The 18,991-nt window shown below is 39.7% G+C and overlaps 1 protein-coding gene across 4 annotated transcripts in view; it reads right to left on the bottom strand.

The window, feature by feature from the left end:
- The window catches only part of PINX1 (PIN2 (TERF1) interacting telomerase inhibitor 1), an 81,466-nt gene that overhangs the window by 49,248 nt on the left and 13,227 nt on the right, over window positions 1-18,991 (bottom strand). For all 4 annotated transcript variants that reach the window (XM_087866598.1, XM_087866597.1, XM_045799399.2 and 1 more), the window contains 2 exons: window positions 7,990-8,082; window positions 1,566-1,642 (listed from right to left, as the gene is read on the bottom strand). In XM_087866598.1, the coding sequence (XP_087722724.1) occupies window positions 1,566-1,642; window positions 7,990-8,082 (170 nt within the window). The remainder of the gene's footprint in view (window positions 1-1,565; window positions 1,643-7,989; window positions 8,083-18,991) is intronic.

The raw sequence follows: 18,991 nt of genomic DNA, 5'->3' as shown, positions 1-18,991 counted from the left end.
ATCAAAGGAGAGTGATTCAAGAGAAAGATTCAGATAAGACAGATGCAAAGTCTTTTTTCTTTTTTTTTTAAAGATTTCATTTATTTGATACAGAGTGAGGGAGAGAGAAGGAACAGGGAGAGGGGCAGAGGGAGAAGAAGAAGCAGACTCCCCGCTGAGTAGGGAGCCTGACATGGGGCTCGATTCCAGGACCCTGGGATTATAACCTGAGCCAAAGGCAGACACTTAACTGACTGAGCCAGCCAGATGCCCCAGGACAGATGCAAAGTCCCGAGTGAACAAGGCAGAGGGCCTGATCCAATCCAGGTCACACAGTAACCACTGAGGGGGAAAGGTGTAATCAGAAGTAGGGTTGTCTGATGATCCTTAGCTCTTTCCAACATCCTCTCCGTGAATGAAGCATTCAGTGTGGCCTGGTGTCAGAACACCTCCTCCCTAATGACCCACCTGCTTTGGACAGGACTCAGCAGAGACCTACAGACACCACCCCTCAGCGAGCCAGTGGGGCCCAGGCCTGCTTCCTCAGTCCTCACTGCTTAAAGGTGTAGGGGCATAAAGTGCTGAAAGATGCAACCGGCAGAGAAAATCACCAAGCACAATATCTAATAACTAGAGTCTTTGAAAATAATATGAAGTAACAAATAGCTACTGCCTTGGAAAAATTCCTGTCAGTCTGGAGAAATATCAGAAATAAATGACACAAGTCTTTTTTGTTCTATCATCATCAAGGGCCTTGGCTAGGAGCCAATAAAGAACTGTAAGGACGACATATCGGGTTAGTTGAGTAATAGCTATAGTAACCATACTGCAGGTTTTTGGAGACAACATCAATTTTAAATTATTATCCCTTTATCTCCAGAAACCCGTATTCCAAAACATCAATTCTGACATCCAAACCCAGGACTGTCTCTTTGGAAATGGCACAAAAAACTTTGTGCTGTATTACACAGCCCAATTAACTAATGAAGACTCTGAATTATGGACTCATCCCATTTAGGGTACAGTTTAGTCACCTTATTCCTATCTAGTTTTGAAACAAACAAACATTATACAATGGAGGAAATACTATATCCAAATCCCTTACAGATTCTCGGTGATGATCCAACACTTTCAAAATACTTTTAAAAGGGAACAGACCAGAACAGGACTACATACATAATACTGTTCCTCACCAAGCTATATCCCAAACAATTATGCAGTCCGAGCAGAGAAACAAAACCGCTGCAGGCAACCACCCTCTCTCTTGGCATGGGAGAGACATTTTCCCCTTTGAATTTACCAGCAAAAGCATTCCTCCCCAAGTTTATTCCAGTCCTCACACAAGGGAAAAAGCGGGTAACTCATATCCTTTTTCAGAATCCTTGTAAAGCATATTATCTTCCAGCTACTATTATTAAGAGGATCACATTTAGCCTTTGTACGACGAAGTCTCTCAAAGTTTTTTTTTTTTTTTGGTAAGTTTATCTAAAAAGTACCACCGGTAATAGATATAAATAGTTCTACGCACAGCAGAAAACCAAGCGGTGTTGAAACAGAACATAGGTCAACTGTATGTGGTTTAATACCTCAGGAGTCTTCTTACTCTGTCTTTTCCCAAAAATGCAGTCAAGATCTGTTTTGCTCCGAGATGATAGATCCTTCCCTAGAAAAACAACATGGTGCCTTTCAGTAATACCATTCTTTCTAAAATAAGGAGCACGAATATAAACTATGACAATCCTGAAAGCAAAATTTTGGAAAAGAAACAATTCTGTAAACTGACTTTCTGTCTCCCCTTCACAAACTACAACTCCTTAATTAACAAGTAAAATTAAATTCAAAATCACTTAAAAATCAAGTTAAGTGTTTTAGAACCAGAACCCTTGACATTCTCTTGATCGTAGAAAAAAATCAAGAGCATGTAGCACAAGAGGAAAACTGAATTTTAAAGCTGGCTATTCTACTGGTATGCCTTCAAGGTATGATTTCTGGGTCTCTGGATTCCCCATTTATAAAAGAGATATTATTTATTTCAAGGAGACGCGAGTTACTTAGGATTATGAAATGCAGACAAAAACGCTGCTCGCTACATAGCTTTTAAACACACATGAATGAGGCCACACTGTATTTGACACACAGGAGCTCAATAATTAACTGTATGAATGAAAATTTTGAAAGAATATATGCAAATAAAAATTACTATATTAGGATGAAAGGATTTCAGATTTTTCTCTTTAAAATGTTCTTTACTGTTACAGCTCTACCATCTTTAAGTAAAAGGATACATAATAAAAGCAGGAAATTAAATGGCTTCTGGCAAAGCACTGTCCAAAGGATCTACGATTCTTATTAAAAACACTAAACTCTTCCACTTAATTTCAAACCCACAAACCAACTAATTTAAAATTCACTTCTTTGGAATTTCCACTTCTACCAATAATACTTCGTAAGCAGTCAACCATTTCTATTCCCATTTGTCAACTACATGGTAAACGCATTTTAAAAAGTAACCGCTACATGTAAAGACTTGAGGCTCTGGGGGAGTGAAGCTCTGGGTCAGACATAGGAATTTGTGTTTTGAGTAGGAAACCTGAGTTCTGATGTCACAGACTCACTTGTCTTCTCAGTTTCCTGTAGCAAACTGACTTGGTAAAGTAATGGCATGACCCAGAAGGTTCTAGTTCACTGACTATCACTGGGGCATTCAAATATGATATTGCTCAGTGACTCCATGAAATTAAAAAACAAAACACCCTTCGATTTAATGCAAAGCCAGGCGCCATAACCAGTTTCATAGGCAGCAGTACTAGATTCAATGGTCCAGTCAGTACGACCTGTTCCTATCAGGAAGGACAAGCTCCTCTGTGGCTCTGTGCTACTCTCTCCTTTCTCCCTGAGCTAGAAACAAAGCTCTCCTGGTTCTGATTATTAAGCAGACCCATACAAAAGACCCCAAAGGAAACCTCTTTAAGAACAAAATGAAACGTATCCCAGATAGGAACTCAGAAAACGAACCTGAAAAGTGGGGAATAAAACTGGTCATGGTGGGGAGAAATGGACAAACCCTCAGGAGGTCTAGAGATCTGTTCTTAGCTTTGTCATCAGCATAACCTATTTTGTGCTGCTGAGCACATTCAGGATGGCAGTTTCTATTTCAGAAAAAGGAGTTATACTTAGTTCAAAATATGTATTGGCCATCTTTCCCTAACCTATCTTCTGGAATGAAACAGATACCCTCAAAGAAATGCAAATTAACATCTCTTATACAGCAACTCAATTAAAAGGAATGCTGGAGGGATTAGGAAGGGAGGGTACATGCAAGATTGCACTTCTAGAACAGATGTCAAACTATGAACGTGCAGAGACTGAAAACAAATCTAAACATCACAGGAAAAACTGCCAAGCTGGGAGAGACAGTAAGCTGTACCAATGAAGGTGCAAGTGTTTCTAAGATTTTGGTGATAAGTTCTTGTATCAGAAATTTTTATCCTTTAGCAAAGTTCACTTAAGTAAGTGTAGAAACCAGGATTGTTACAGGCCTTGCTCTGGATTTGATCTGGAAAACAAAACACAGAGAAGAATTAAGAGTCAGAGACCAATGGAAAGGAATTTAAAGACAGATCAAAATGTGAAGATGGAAGTGATACTGAAACAGTTATTAGTTAATGGTCCTGGTTGAATAGTTTATAAATGTTATAAAATCATGGCCACTTCTGAATTAAAAAAAATGTTTATATATATATATATATATAAACTGAGTTTGAAAACTTACTGGTCTCAGTTCTGAATTAAGGTCAACTGATAGCAAATGCTGTTGATAAACTTAGATGTTAGGGAAAATGACAATCAAAAACTCAACAGAATAAGAATTATATGTTCTCTGTTTGAGTTTGGTACACCTATCTGTTAGTCTTCAATTGGCCATAACATTCTGAGAACCAGGGAAAACAGCTTTTGGCAGCCAAGCTGATGTAACTATGTCCATAAAACGATGAGCAGGTACTTTCAGAGAAGAGTTCTTTATGATCTTTTTAGCTGTTTTTCTAATAGTCATGATTATCCAGCCATCGGAGTGGCAAAAGGAAGGGAGGGGGGGTTACCGCTATGGCCAGATACACTCACAACACCAAGCAGTCCACATGGGAAGCAAATGAAACTAGAAAAAATAAGTATAAGAATTTAAGAAGGACAGAAGCCTCTTACTTTAAGGGCAAAAGTCATACATAACCAAACAAGTTCTAGGGAAAGCACAGTATTATAGCACCGTATTAAAACAAAGCCTGAAAAAAAACTGAGCTTTCTACTCAGAGTAAAGGGGTGAGGGCCAGGAAATGCATGGTAGGAGATATAGGTCTGTTATAATTAAAAAAAAAAAAACAAAAAACAACCCACTTCAGGTGTATGTAGTTAGCTTCACTTGCTTGGAAAATCCATTTGCATTCCCCAGTCAAGAAGGATACAATACATGTTTTATTTTGATTTTTGTTTTTAATGAAAATACATGGGACTGATAATAAGCCTGGAACAGAAGATCTTGGCGGAGGCACTAAAAGGGTGATGTCAGAGCACCAGGCAAGCTACAAGAGTCGGGGATGAAATAAGGGAGACCCTCACAACCAGTAAGACAGCCAGAATTTCTTCACAGCCTGCAGTGGTGCTACTTTAGACTTAAATGGCAAAAGAACTGGAAGAGGAAACTAGACGCCCATCACTAGCAGAATCCGCTGCCGTGGGGAGGAGGGGAGTGTGCTAGGAGCACTACAGTGTGTGTGTCCAGCCTAGCGAGCCAGCTGCCAGCACATGTGTTGTCCCGGCAGCTTCCTCATTTAAGAAGCAAATACTGCCAACGGTCACGGGAGTAAGAAGTCTGAGTAAAATTACCAGGATGAAGCTGCGCAACCACAGTTCACGCCCTTTTCTTTCTTCCACCCACCACACAACTGAGGGGAGGAAGAAAGCAGTGCTTTCTTGATAACTTTGCACTGTCCATATGAAAAACTTTAAAAATGGTTTTGTGGAGTTTGATCTTTTCCCTTTCTTTTCTTCTCCACAGATGGGCCTCGACCAACATTTTTCGAATTAAAAGAAACTGAATGGAAGTTAGGCTTTTAAACAAACATGGATAATACGAACTTTTGAATTAGATAATAAATTGTTTCAAATTAAAATCATAAATTTGGGACTCGAGAAAGGAATAAGTATGTATCTCAATGAAAATGATATAGCTGATATTTAGGTGGTATCAAATTTTACAATGCTATTGGCTACTGGAATCTCACTAAAGTCAAATTTTTTCCTTCACTCTTCCCACCAAGCTATGTAAAATGCTTAGTTTTAGTCCCTGGACCACTGATGGGAGTTACAGCATGAATCATTGAATCAACTGAATAAATGAATTAGTTACATTCACTAGAAGCCTACCCGAGGGCTAAAATGCTTATCATCCATTATGCTGAACAATCAAAAGTTCCATAAAATGGGTCATTTCTGAAAAGTCGCAAAATGTGACCTACTTTAGAACTCAATAATGACTTAAAAATCTTTCCTCATGTTGTAAGAGCAGAAGCAGAGTCTCAAAGAAGGTAAGTGCTAAAGTGATCTGTCTGAGACGGTAATGCAGCACCCAGGATCCCTGTGATCATTCACATCCAGGGACAACAACTGCTCTACAAGGAAATACTTCTTTTATTAAATGAAAGATCTCTATGACATCCTTTCACTGTGGCTTAAGATGGATAGTACATAATTATTTTCTTCACTACCTGGATTTCTGCCTCCTTTCCCCACCTTTTCCACTCACTTCCCAATCTGCATTTCCTCTATTTTCCCACTCAATCTCCTCTGTGTCCTTCCTGACAATGTATCTTGAACCCTCCTCCCTGTATACCAATGCCCCTTTTCTCCCCAAGCAAGGCTAATACTAATAAATTAGCAAACCTCATTCCAAGAAAGTGAAGGCACAACACACCAAGCAGATTGACAGGGTCACCTGGCAAGGGAGTGGCTTAACTAGAAATAGAAAGCAGATACTCCCAGCATCCATCAGATTAAACTAGATTACAGAGCTTTATCCCGGCTGCCGCAAATGCTTCAGGTGAAATCATGCGTGTAGTTAGGTACTAAAGGGAAACTAGATTTGCTAACGTGGAAGCTTCAAAGGCTGCCCTACCATGTAAAAGTTACAGGCCACTTTTAATGTCATTAATTTGCTCAGCACCTTTCTGCCATCTCTCTCTTTTTCCTTATAGGTTCTAACGAAAAAAGACTGGTTATAAAGTGGCAATTTAGCCTCCCCTCAGAAAGACTGAGGAGCCAGCAGGGACTGTCTTCGATTCTACAGCAGGTCAGACGTGGAGAGAAACCCTGATCAGAAACCATACAGGAAAACAACAAAGGAGGTTCTAGCTTGAGAGAAGGAAGAGGGGATAACATGAAGAGCCACACGAAAACCACACTGGCTAGGAGAGGGAAGCAGGAAATCCCCATCTCTCCTTGTAAACATTCCCGAAGCTATTCGGCTTCTGACTCCATTTACCTCTGCCACGGGCTCCCACTTTAACCAAGCTCAGACCTACCTTTCGGGGTGCTAGCCCCAAATGAGAACCACTATTAATAGTTAGAGTAGTGGGAATTCCAGCTCTCACTGCTATTCAGGCAATTTCTAAGAGTCAGGGAATTCCCAATCATGCCAACTAGACTAAAGCAAAGGGATGTGTGTTTCTTGGCATACTGAGGGAGAAAGGTACATCCCAATCACCCACAGGAAGAGCTATCATATGGTGACTAGATTATCACAACAGGATTAAATTCATATTTATACCTTAAGTATAGTATGTAATAAACAGGCTTGTTTACCTGGAAAGTGTACTTAATGCACAATACTGTTCTATGGGAAAATATTTGGGGGAGTTGAGGAGTGGAAGTTAAATTGTTTCTTACCAATACAAGACTGCCACCTCGTGGTTCCACAGGACAACTGCACTTGCAATTGGTTGCAGTAACGGGAAGGGAGGGGGGAGGTGATGATGGAGGACTGTTAGGACTCACTCACTACCAGGTCTCAAATACATTTTCTTTTTTTTTTTTTTTTTTTTTTTTTTTTTTTTTTTTTTTAAAGATTTTATTTATTTATTTGACAGAGATAGAGACAGCCAGTGAGAGAGGGAACACAAGCAGGGGGAGTGGGAGAGGAAGAAGCAGGCTCATAGCGGAGGAGCCTGATGTGGGGCTCGATCCCATAACGCCGGGATCACGCCCTGAGCCGAAGGCAGACGCTTAACCGCTGTGCCACCCAGGCGCCCCTCAAATACATTTTCTAAAGCTACTTTGCAATGACCATGGAATGCCTAAGTTAACACTCCATTCAATGCCCGAATGGTGTGGAATAATGTGCGTCAGCTTGGGAGTAATTTCTCAAAAACAAGAAATGTAACTAAAAATGTTGAGCAATAAATTAAAATTATTTTCTGACCTAGCCACATAAAATCTCTTTTCTCCTTTACACAGCAGGATGACTTGCCCTTCCAGCTTTGCCAAAGGACTTGCACGTAGTCTAAAGCCGAATGTGGGGCCTCACCTCAGAGCTAACGAATCTGCACTTTAGATCTCTAGGTGATTCACAATAAATGTTGAAACTTTAGCACTGCTTTAGATCAAACCAGTCAGGCCATCCATATTTGTCCATTTTGCATATAAAACAAGAAATAATGTTGGTGAAAGCTACAGATGCTTTAAGAAACCTAGTGTGAGGGGCACCTGCGTGGCTCAGTCGTTAGGCGTCTGCCTTCAGCTCGGGTTGTGATCCCAGGGTCCTGAGGTCGGGCCCCGCATCGGGCTCCCTGCTCAGTGGGAAGCCTGCTTCTCCCTCTCCCACTCCCCCCGCTTGTGTTCCCTCTCTCGCTGTGTCTCTGTCAAATAAATAAAATCTAAAAAAAAAAAAAAGAAAAAAGAAAAAAAAGAAACCTAGTGTGAACACAGAGATTTCAGCAACAAATAAATGCTTAATTTTACCTTTTGTGAATTTCATATAGTGAACACGGTTTTTGGAGATTTTGGACTTTTCTTCAAGTCTGAAAGTCTTCTTTTCTTTGTTGTCTGAGGAGTCTTAAAAAGAATGAAAAGCATTACATTAAATTCTCTCTCTACAATCCATTCTCATTTATTCTCTTACAATGACATGGTCTGATTTAAATGAAATCTTTAGGAGCCCTATCATTTATTACTGAACTCCAATCAAATGATTAGAAATATTCTTCTAAAACTATGTACTATGAATCAGGCAGACCATTCACATGGAATTTATAAAATCCTCAAGGAAAAGAACCGAAACTTGGGTGCTCACAGAAAACCTACATACGAATGTAACAGTAGCCTTATTTATCATAGCAAAATACTGGAAATAACCCACAATCCCTTCAATGGGGGAATGGCTAATCAAAGTCTGGTATATCCTTATACTGGAACACTACTCTACAATAAAAAGGAACAACCTGTATGGACCTCAAGGGTCCATAGTGAAAAAGGTCACTCTACACACGATATGTTCCATTTATATGATATTCTCAAAGTGACAAAACTATACAACTAGAGAAGACATTAATGGTTTCCAGGGCACAGGGATGATTTCCAGGGGAGTGCTGGAAGGTGAGTGTGAGTATGAAGAGCAACATGAGGCAGCTGTTTTGTGGGAATGAAACAATCCTGTATCTTAAGTGTGGTGATGATTACATGATTTTATACATGTGATAAAATTCCATAGAACTACACACACACACACGCATGAAGTCTAAAAAAAATGGTGAAACCTTAATAAGGTCTGTGGTCTAATTAACAGTCTACACAAGTGTCAATTTCCTGGTTTTGATGTTATACTATAGCTGTATTAGACGTCACCACTGGGAAAAGTGGATGAATGGTACTCAGGACTCTTTTTAGTACTATTTTTGCAATTTCCTATACATTTACAATTGTTTCAAAATAAAAGGTTCTTTTAAAAAGCCAATAAAGGTAGGTTAAGTGATAATTAAAAAAAAAGAACAAAGCCGATAATCAGGTAGTGTGAAGGAGCAGAGCTGGCACTGAACCATCGCCTCAAACACCAGATTTCAGTGGAGACTCACCTTAAGGACAAAAACAACAAAAACAAATCATCAAGGAATAAATTCATGTGTTTATTCCTTTGATAAAAGAAGAAAATGTGAGCCAGAAAGTAGTCCCTTGCCTAAAATATCAGAGCAAGTAGATCTGGGGTTAGAGTCAATTATAGGACAGTCACTAGCTGCCCATATTCTCACCCTTATCTACGTGTCGACATCAGGCAGCAGAATACCATGGAAACAGAACATCATACAGAGAAAGAGACTGACTTTTCCTACAGTTATGTCATAAAGAACTACAGATATGAAGTTACAGAAAAGTGGGGAAAGGAAATTTTCACCTTAATACTGGAGCAAAACCAGCACATGTCTGCTGAACATGTTATATTAGTTAGCTGTAATCCTTTCCAGAAATTAGCAATTTTAAAACAAAGTATGGATTATAAAGTAAGGCTCTGAAGGTATATATAAAGACAGATGTTTCAAGGTTTCAGACAATCTCTAGCATGGGTTAATTGTATCATCAACATGAAACCTTCTCTTCTACAGCTACTTTTCAATAAGAGTTTGGGTTTTTGTTTTTTTTTTTCAGACATCCCCCAAGAAAAATTTTCTCATCTTTTGGAGGTCAAACAACTCTTAAGGCACATAATATTCTCAATTTTGATGTTCCAAACACAAATCACTTAGTAAGTTCAGAGCTTAGATAATAGCTATTATCAACTGAAGGCTTATTAAGCAAGTAACACCGGACTAAGAGCTTTCTATGCATTCTTGTATTTCATTTTACAACCACCCTACAAAGCAGCTACCATGACAATTAAACTTACTTCACAGAAGGACACTGAAGCACAGAGGGATTAAATAAGGCACACCTAGGAGGTGGCTTCGAAGAGATCCAAACCTAGGTGGATACGAGTGATAGTACACATTCTTACTCACTACCCTGTGTCCCCAACAGAGCTGCTCTTGCACTTCAGAGGACGTTAAGCATCTCCGGGGGAGCTTTCCTATCTGCTGAAGACACAGACTTCCCACGGTATACGGAGCATAGACAGATCTTAGGGGAAATCAGTCTCTATCTACTAGTCCCTATGCATTCTTTCCCAAAACTGCTCTGATGCTGAGTGGATGCGGCAATCTGGCTCTCCTTCTCCACTTCTCCCATGTGTCCTTCCCTCACTCTACGAGAGAGGCATGACTATTCTTTTACCACAGATAAATAAGGCACAACCAAGGTACTAGGAAGCGCCCTTAGTCAAAGCAGCAAAACCTGCCCCCACCCCACACCAATTTGTCTCATTTAGAGACATACTTCCAGAAAGATTTTACTGTAATATAATTGTCAAAATTTATAATATGTTTCCCAGTTTTATTAATTATAATCTACTGATATAATGACAACTTAATCCACAGGAAAAATATATACACCTAAAACCTTGGGGTTACTAGAAATAAACCAAAAATTTGTATGTATTTGTTTTGGGGCAGAGAAATAGGATAGGATGATGAATTCTAAAAAGTTTAAACAAAAAAGGACATATTAACACAAAATGCTATGGGGTATATGCAATGGAAATACTATTTTGGAAAAAAGGGAACTACGCAATATAATAGTTCTGATTACTAAAGGACTTGTTGGTGTATTTCTAAATACATGACAATGGATATCAAATTGCTCTGGTATTTATCGTCCACTGGATACATCTGAGACTGATGTAAGGGTTTTATCTTAAAATGCCAATATTTCCCAGTAGGCCAGAAATTATATTCTTTGCAACTATTTAAAGCTATGATTAAAAATCTTACAGATATTGCTCCAAAAAAATGTAAGACTGGGTATACTGGTTTTCAAAATGTGTACAAAAAACCCTTGAAGATCTCTGTCCTAAACAGGAGATCAGCATCCCAGTTTATTTTCAGAAATCTTTAAAATCAAAGAGCAAAATATCTGATAGAAGTAACAAACATTTCCTAAAGCCATGAAGTCAATCACCAAAAAGTGAAGTTGAGTCTGGCAGAGAGAGCTAATTAGTAAAATAATACCTAAAAATGAAATTTTGAAGAATATACTGAGTTTTATATCCCATAAGAAAATAAGGGTTATTTCGTATCTCTGTAGGATTCTAGGAAGAGGACAATATGGTATCTCTGCTTGGTTAAAAGGTGTACTGTGGGGATTTGTAAACAGTCCTAAGGAACTAAAAATATTATGGCAGAAAAAATATTTTACAAGGTTACTGTGCCATCTGCTTTTCAGCCTTAATACAAGTGGTATGACCAAAAATTCACTTGGATGAAGATACACTGTATTTACCAAGGATGACATACCAGAAAAATAATCTATTAATTCTCCAGGTCCATTCCTTGGCCAGGTCTTCCCTTAAAGGAATATTCTAAAGGCTTTCCAGTACTGGAGTGGCAGTTAGTAAGGCATGGTTTCTTCTGAACTGCTCCGTCCCTGTTGCAAGGCTACCGGCACCCTCTAGTGGTCTTGAGGTGGAACTTAATCTATAGATCAGTGACTCTCCAGCTGTCTTCTACTTGTCTTAGGCATGAGAGTCAGCCTGCACAGATGAACCTGTGACAGGCGGCAGGAGGACACGGAACTACCACCTGGAAGCTGTTACACACTCACTACCTTCCTGACAAATAATACAGAGTTCCCTGGGGCACTTTAAACATTTAAAGTGTACTTCTGGGAATACATGATGAAGGCCCGACTATACTGACTGCTCAGCCTTGGCAATCAGCACAAGGAACAAGGTGGATCTGTCACCAAATCAGAGTTTTCGCAACTACAATAGCATTTCTCAGAAAAGAGTAACTATGATACCATCAAAGAGAAAAAGTAACTTTCTGATCTATCACTGTCAAATCTCAAAAGCAAATTGCTCAAAAATCTGCTTTCTTTTCTTAGTATGTACAAAAATGAATCTTATGGCTCTTTTTTAATGGAACCTGAAGCTGATAACTTCTTGATAACCCTATCACCTAAGAAGTTGCAATGTTTTCTCCAATTCAGTACATCAAGGAGAAAGTTATGATATCAAACAAGGTGTGAAATCAACTCATTTTCCCTCTTCAAGAATGAATATGTGGATGCCTCTATGAAAGAAAGCCCCAGACTCAAAAGCTTCTGCCTCCATGACTAAGGTCAGGCAAAGCCAGCTCGAGACTGTCTGACACCCTGTGTCAATGAACCTGTGTAGGAAAAGTGACTGCCATTTATACGTCACCAGATATTAAGGTAGAAGTTGATCCCTGATATTCATTGCTTCAGGTTACTCTTTAGTTAACCGTCGCTATAGGTTTAATATGCCATAAATTACTTAAGTAAGTCAGTCTACTAGAAAGGGAGCCATGTAACTTTGTAACTTTCAGATTTCTTTTATTGGGGCAAATATAATCATATATAGGAATATCTGAAGTCTGTACAGTTAGTTATAAAGCAACCTCTCCCCCCACCCCCCTCACCCCTTCCTGGATTAGAAAACATACACTGCCTGTATCAAGAAGTATCCAGCACCCCTGTGCCCTTTCCTCCTAGAATGGGGTTTCTCAACCCCTAAACTATTGACATTTGGGGATGAATAATTATTTGTTTGGGGAAGGAGGAGCACAGCTCTGCTGTGTACTGTAGGGTAATTGCTGCATTTCTGGCCTCTGCCCACTAGATAGAAGTAAAATCTCCCCGGTTGTGACAACCAAAAAGGTCTCCAGACATTGCCAAATGTCCCATGAAGGGCAAAATTGCCCCCGGGTGAGAACCACTGTCCTAATAGCAACCATTATCCTGATTTTTGTGATAATCGCCCTTGCTTTTTGTTTTGGTTTTAACCATTTACTTTTGGGGGGGGGTGGGAGAGTAAGAGCCACAGAAAGTGCATAAAACATAACATTCACAAATAACTTATGTAATTGCCAACCAGGAAAAAACAAAACAAAACAGAACCCTAATATCACCCCAGAAGTTCCCCAGGGGCCCCTTCTCAATCCCAACCCCTACTGTGACTTTCATAATAATCACTTCCTTGTGTTTTAAAATAATGTGACCACCCCAGTATGGTACCTAAATATCAGATTTTTGCTCACCATCTGAACTTTTATACAAGTGGAACCATACTGGATGTTATCTTCGTGTCTCACGTTTTTCAGTCAACATTAAGTTAATGAGATCCCTCTACACCACAGAACAAACAAGTCTATGGGCCAAATCCGACCTGCCATCTGTTTTTGTAAATAACGTTTTACGGGAACACGGCCACATCCATTTGTTTATATATCGTATATTGTTGATTTCACACTCCAACAGTCAATCTGAGTAGTTGTGACAGAGACCCTATGGTCTGCAAAATATTTCTATGTGGCCCTTTACAGAAAAAGTTTGCCAACCCCTGCTTTGGACTCTTGCATGTAACTATACTTCATTTCCTTGCATTTACAAACACAGAAGTTTACTTCTCCATTCTACTGTTGAAAGACATTTGGGTTAATTCGAGTTTGGGGATACTGCAGATAATAAGTATTCCTTCCTTCTGACTGAACTGCATCCTTTAATATTTCCTTTATTGAAGGTCTACTGGTGGTAAAGCTTTGTCTGAAAACTTATTCCATCCATTTTCTTGAAAAATATATTCACCGAGTGTAAAATTCTAGGTTCCCAGTTATATTTCCCTCAATATATTGCTCCAATGTCTTTTGGTTTCCACCGTTAAGAACTCTGCTTTCATTTATAACTGTTGTTTCTTTGAAGAGAATCTGTATATTTTCTCTGGCTGCATTAACAATCTTCTCTCTTTTATGTGCATGTCCGTGTGTGTGTGTGTGTGTGTGTGTGTGCGTGTGTGTGATGTTCTGCTACAATGTTACACTGTTACATCTGTTATTGTGTTTGCAAGTGAAGATTTTTTTTTAATGTAATCTGCTTGGATTCATTACGTTTTTTGAATCTGTGGATTTGTTTTATCACTAATTCTAGACAGTCTTCAGCCCTTATCCCCTTAAATACTGCCTGTTTTCCATCCTGTCCCCTCTGTGTTGAACTTCTATCAGATACTAGATCTTATTTTATCTTCCATCTAAACTTCTGTTTCTTATTTCTCATCTTTTCCTCTTTCATAGCTGCATTCTGGGTAACTGTCTTCTAGTCTTTTTTCTAGACTTTCTTCAGCTGTGTCTACTTTGTGATTAAACCCAATTGCACACTGAGTATCCAAGCCTATGTGTGCTAGAAAACGGCCACAGTCATCAATAATGCAAACTTAGCAATACCTGATAAGAAAGAAAAAGCTTAGGAAACGAAGAAATTTAGATAAATTTTCAAAGAAAACCCTACCATCCAAAGCCTCTGCTACTCTCTCTCAATTATTTGGGAACTGAATAAGTTGGGGGATCAACTTATTTTGGTATTTGTTTCCTTTCTTTTCCACCAGATTTTAAGTTTCTTCAGAGAAGGGAGTAAGTGTTTTTACCTATTTCCATAACCTCAGTCTTCAAACAATACCATCAAGAAAGTGAAAAGGCACCTCACGCAACTGGGGGAAATATTTGCAAAGCATGTATCTGATAAGGGACTGGCACTTGAATATATAAAAAAGTTTTACTAAACATAAAAAAGTTTTACTAAACAACAATAAAGACACATAACCCAATTAAACACTGGACAAAGGATCTGAATAGCTATTTCTCCAAAGAAGACATACAAATGGACAATAATCACAGGACAAAACAGCCAATATCTTCACCTGACATGGAAATGCAAATCAAAAGCACATGTAGATATTACTTTGTAACCACTAGCATGGCTATAATCAAAAAGACAGACAATAACAAGTATTGGCAAAGATGAAGAGAAATTAAAATCCTCATACACTGCCGGTGGGAATGTAAAAGGGTGTAGCTGTTTTGGAAAGCAGTCTGGCAGTTACTCAAAAAGTTAAACACAGAGGGGCGCCTGGGTGGCTCAGTTGGTTCAGCGTATGCGTTCGGCTCAGGTCATGATCTCAAGGTCCTGAAGCCCCGTGTTGGGCTCCTTGCTCAGTGGGCTTCAGGGAGCCTGCTTCTCTCTCTCCCTGAGTTTGTACTCGCTCTCTTGCTCTCAAATAAATAAATAAAAAATCTTAAAAAGTTAAACATGGAGTAACCACATCACCCAAGAATTCCACTCTACATATATACCCAAGAGAAATGAAAATAAAGGCCACAGGGCACACTAACACTGACAGTGTTCACAGCCGCATTATTTATAACAGACAAAAAAGTGGAAACAATCCAAATGTCCATCAACGAATGAATGGATAAATCATGGTATACTCATACAATGGAGTAATATTTGGCAACAAAAAGGAATGAAGTACTGACACATGCTACAACAAGGATGAACCTTGAAAACATTATGCTAAGTGAAGGAAATCAGCACAAAAGACCACATGTTGTGGAATTCCATTTATATGGGATATCCAGAATAGGAAAATCTTTACAGACAGAAAGTAAATCAGCAGTTGCCTATAGTGGTTGCGGGGTTCATAGGAGATGACTGCCACTGGGTACAGAGTTTCTTTTAGAGGTGATGAAATGTTTTAAAACTGGTTCTGGTGAAAATTCTGTGAATATACTAAAAGTCATTGAATTGTATATTATAAATGAGTAAATTATATGGCATGTGAATTATATCTCAACAAAGCTGTTAAAACACATATACGCACACATACATGCACATACCAAGTCCCTGCCCCAGTTCTCTCCAGACTCTTAGCTGGTTCTTCTGGGTTTTATTTCCTTCATATTTCTAAATAATATCCTTATACTGCTATATCTTACCAATTTCCTATTGACTTCTGAAAATGGCACCGAGGAACAGGATGTAATTTTCAACTGGCAGGAAGTATGGACCTTGCTGAGAAAATACATAGACACTAACTGGGCAAAGAGTGTTCTAGAGATGGAGAAACTAGTGCAAAATCCTAAGTCAGGAGGATGCCTGATGTATTCACAAACCAGCACAGGGGTCAGTGGCTGAGATGGAATGGGTAAAAAGGGGAGTGGCAAGAGATGAGGTCAGAAAGGGAAAAACGTCCATATTATATAAGGTTGCAAGGCCACTGAAAGGACTTTGGCTTTTATTCTGAATGAAAAGGAGGTAACAATGGGGTGCTGGTGGTGGTGGTGGTCTGACCATGAGCAGCACAGACTTACACTCTGAAAGAATCACACTCTTATGCTGAAGGAGACCGTGGATGTATGAAGATAGAGCAAGTGAGGGCAGTAGCTCCCAACCAGGGGCATTTTACTCAGGGGACATCAGGCAATGTCTGCAGGTACTTTTGGTTGTCACAAATGGGGGGGGGGTTGCTAATGGCATCTAGCGGGTAGAGGTCAGGAATGCTCCTAATCATCCTAAAATGCGGAGGACAGCAAAGAATTACCTAGCCCAAAACATCTGTAGAGCCATGGCTGAGAAAACCAGCGTTAGAGGCTGTTACAATAGACAAGAAATAACAGTTGCTCAGACCATTCCGGTTACAGTGCAGGGGACATGAAGCAGAAAGAGTCCAGATATAGTCTAATGAAGGTAGAACCAACATTTCCTAGTGGACACAGGTCCTTGGCTTCAACAACTAGAAGGAGAGAACTGACATCAACTGAAATGGAGAAAACTGTGGATAAAACCATTTGTGGGGTGGGGGTGGGGAAGCAGCCAGAACCGGAGTTTGAATATGCTCAAGTTTGAGAAGCTGATAGCTGATAACACCTTGAGTGAAGATACTGAGTTGGGGGTTCCATACAAGTTTGGAGTTTAGAAGAGAGGGTAATGCAGTCGCAAGAAATCTAGCAATTGTCACCAAACACCCCAGCCATGGTCTGTTATATCCAGCCATGATTTAATAAAGAATTGGTGTAGCTAAAAGATGAGAGAGGTCCCAGGACTGAACTGCAGGGCACCAGACATGATAAGGCTGGGAGAAGAGAATAGCAACAGAGATTAAGGGGGAGTGGCCAATGTAGCGGGAAGAAAAGCAGGAGATGGTGGGGTCCAGGAAGCCATGGGAAACAAGTCATTTAAGGAGGGGTGAGCATCTGTGCTACAGGTGAAGTAAGACAAAGATTAAAATATGCCCACTGGATTTACTAACATGGAAGTTACTGGTGACTTTGGCAAGGGCAGTTTCAGTGGAGCAGTAAGGCAAAGTCTGACTGAAGTGGGTTTAAAAGAGACAGAAGGAAGATTCCCTGTCTTCTGCCCACAAAAGGGTAAGTGCTATGGGTCATGCCCCTCTACTATAAACAATGGGCAAACAAAAGATATGAAACAACTCATCACACACTGGACAACAGGCAGCACAGGACTGTCATCCTTGACAGACGGGCAACAAAGGATGTGAGCTCTAGGGCTGCCCCAGCTTTCTGTCAAGAGGCAATTTCTGGACATGGCATAAGGAAGTGCGCGGGGGTCTTACTGAAATGAAAACATATGTCCACATAAAGATGTATACACAAATGTTCTCAGCAGCCTTGGGTACAGTAGGCAAAGACTGGAAACAAAACAACCCAAATATCCAACACCAGGTGAATGCATAAACAAATTATGCCATACCCATACAATGACATATGATCCAGGAATGAAATGAACTACTGATAAATGCAACACGGATAAATCTCAGATTTGTGCTGAGAAAAACAAGCCAAGCAGAAAAGAAAATACAAACCTAATCTACATGGAGAGATCAGCGCTTGTCTGGAATGTCAGAGAATGAAGTGGGAGGGTATGGTGTGGGGAGGAACAGAGCGCTGACTGGGAAGTGACCCAAGATAATTCTTTGTAATGATGAAAATTTATCAAGGTTATTATGATTAAAAAGGTATATACATTGGTCAAAACTCATGGAACCGTACCCTCAAAAATGGGTACATTGTATTGTATATAAATTATCCCTCAACGAAGTTTATTTTAAAAAAATATTCTAGGCAGAATGCTGCTTCTGGTAATGGTGAACTGGCTCACTTCCAACATCTCTCTTGCCAGGAAAACTACAACAAAATATTAGGGGGGACAGGGGGGCTGGCTCAGAGACATTACAGTGGAGCAAAGCAGAGAATTACAGTCCCAATTAGAGATAAGGAAATCCAGAGAAGTGAGTCTGATGTTTCAGGCTCCCCCCTCCCTGTCCCTGCTGAGCATCAACTCTAGAAGAGGCAAAAGAGAGGTGGAGCAACTAAGCAGACTGTTTGAGACTTGCTCAAGACGTGTTAACAAGTTTTTAAAAAGAGAGAATAGGAGAACTGAAATCAATTTTTATAGAAAATTACAGTTTTGTGGCAAAGGAGAGCAGAAGCATCAGGAAGTGGTGGTAAATGAGGTAAATGGGCTCAAGAAACAGTTTTAAAATTAGTTCTAGAACAATTTTTTGAGTAGGACATAACACACAGGATATAGTCATGAAGGTACAAAAGGACTACAGTAAAAGCGAAGTCTTCCTATGATCCCTCTTCCCCACTCAGCTCCCTCTCTAGAGGCAACAACTCTTACCAGTTTCTTTGGTATTTTTCTGCAGATATTTTATGTATATAAAATATATACAGAATAGATATTTTGGGGCTATGCTATGTATATCAACTTCAGCACCACTGATACTTGGGGCCAGATAATTCTTCGTCATCAGGGGCCATCCCTGTGCACTGCAGGGTATTAAACAGCTTCTCTGGCCTCTATCTACCAGATGCCAGAAGCACTGCCACCCCCAGGTGTGACAACCAAAAATGTCTCCAGACATTGCCAAAATCACCCCCAGTTGAAAACCACTGATGTATACCAAACACACACACATGCATTTCCTCTCTATATTTTTCTATAAATGCATGCCATACATACAGTTTTACATCTTCCTTTTTTTTTAACCTTATAATAACTGGAGATC

The sequence above is a fragment of the Ursus americanus genome, chromosome 13 (assembly GCF_024610735.1).
Source record: "Ursus americanus isolate L20-20 chromosome 13, mUrsAme1.1.p, whole genome shotgun sequence".
NCBI lineage: Eukaryota > Metazoa > Chordata > Mammalia > Carnivora > Ursidae > Ursus > Ursus americanus.
The sequence above is the reverse complement of the archived record's forward strand: the minus strand, read 5'-3'. Positions and strand labels throughout refer to the sequence as shown.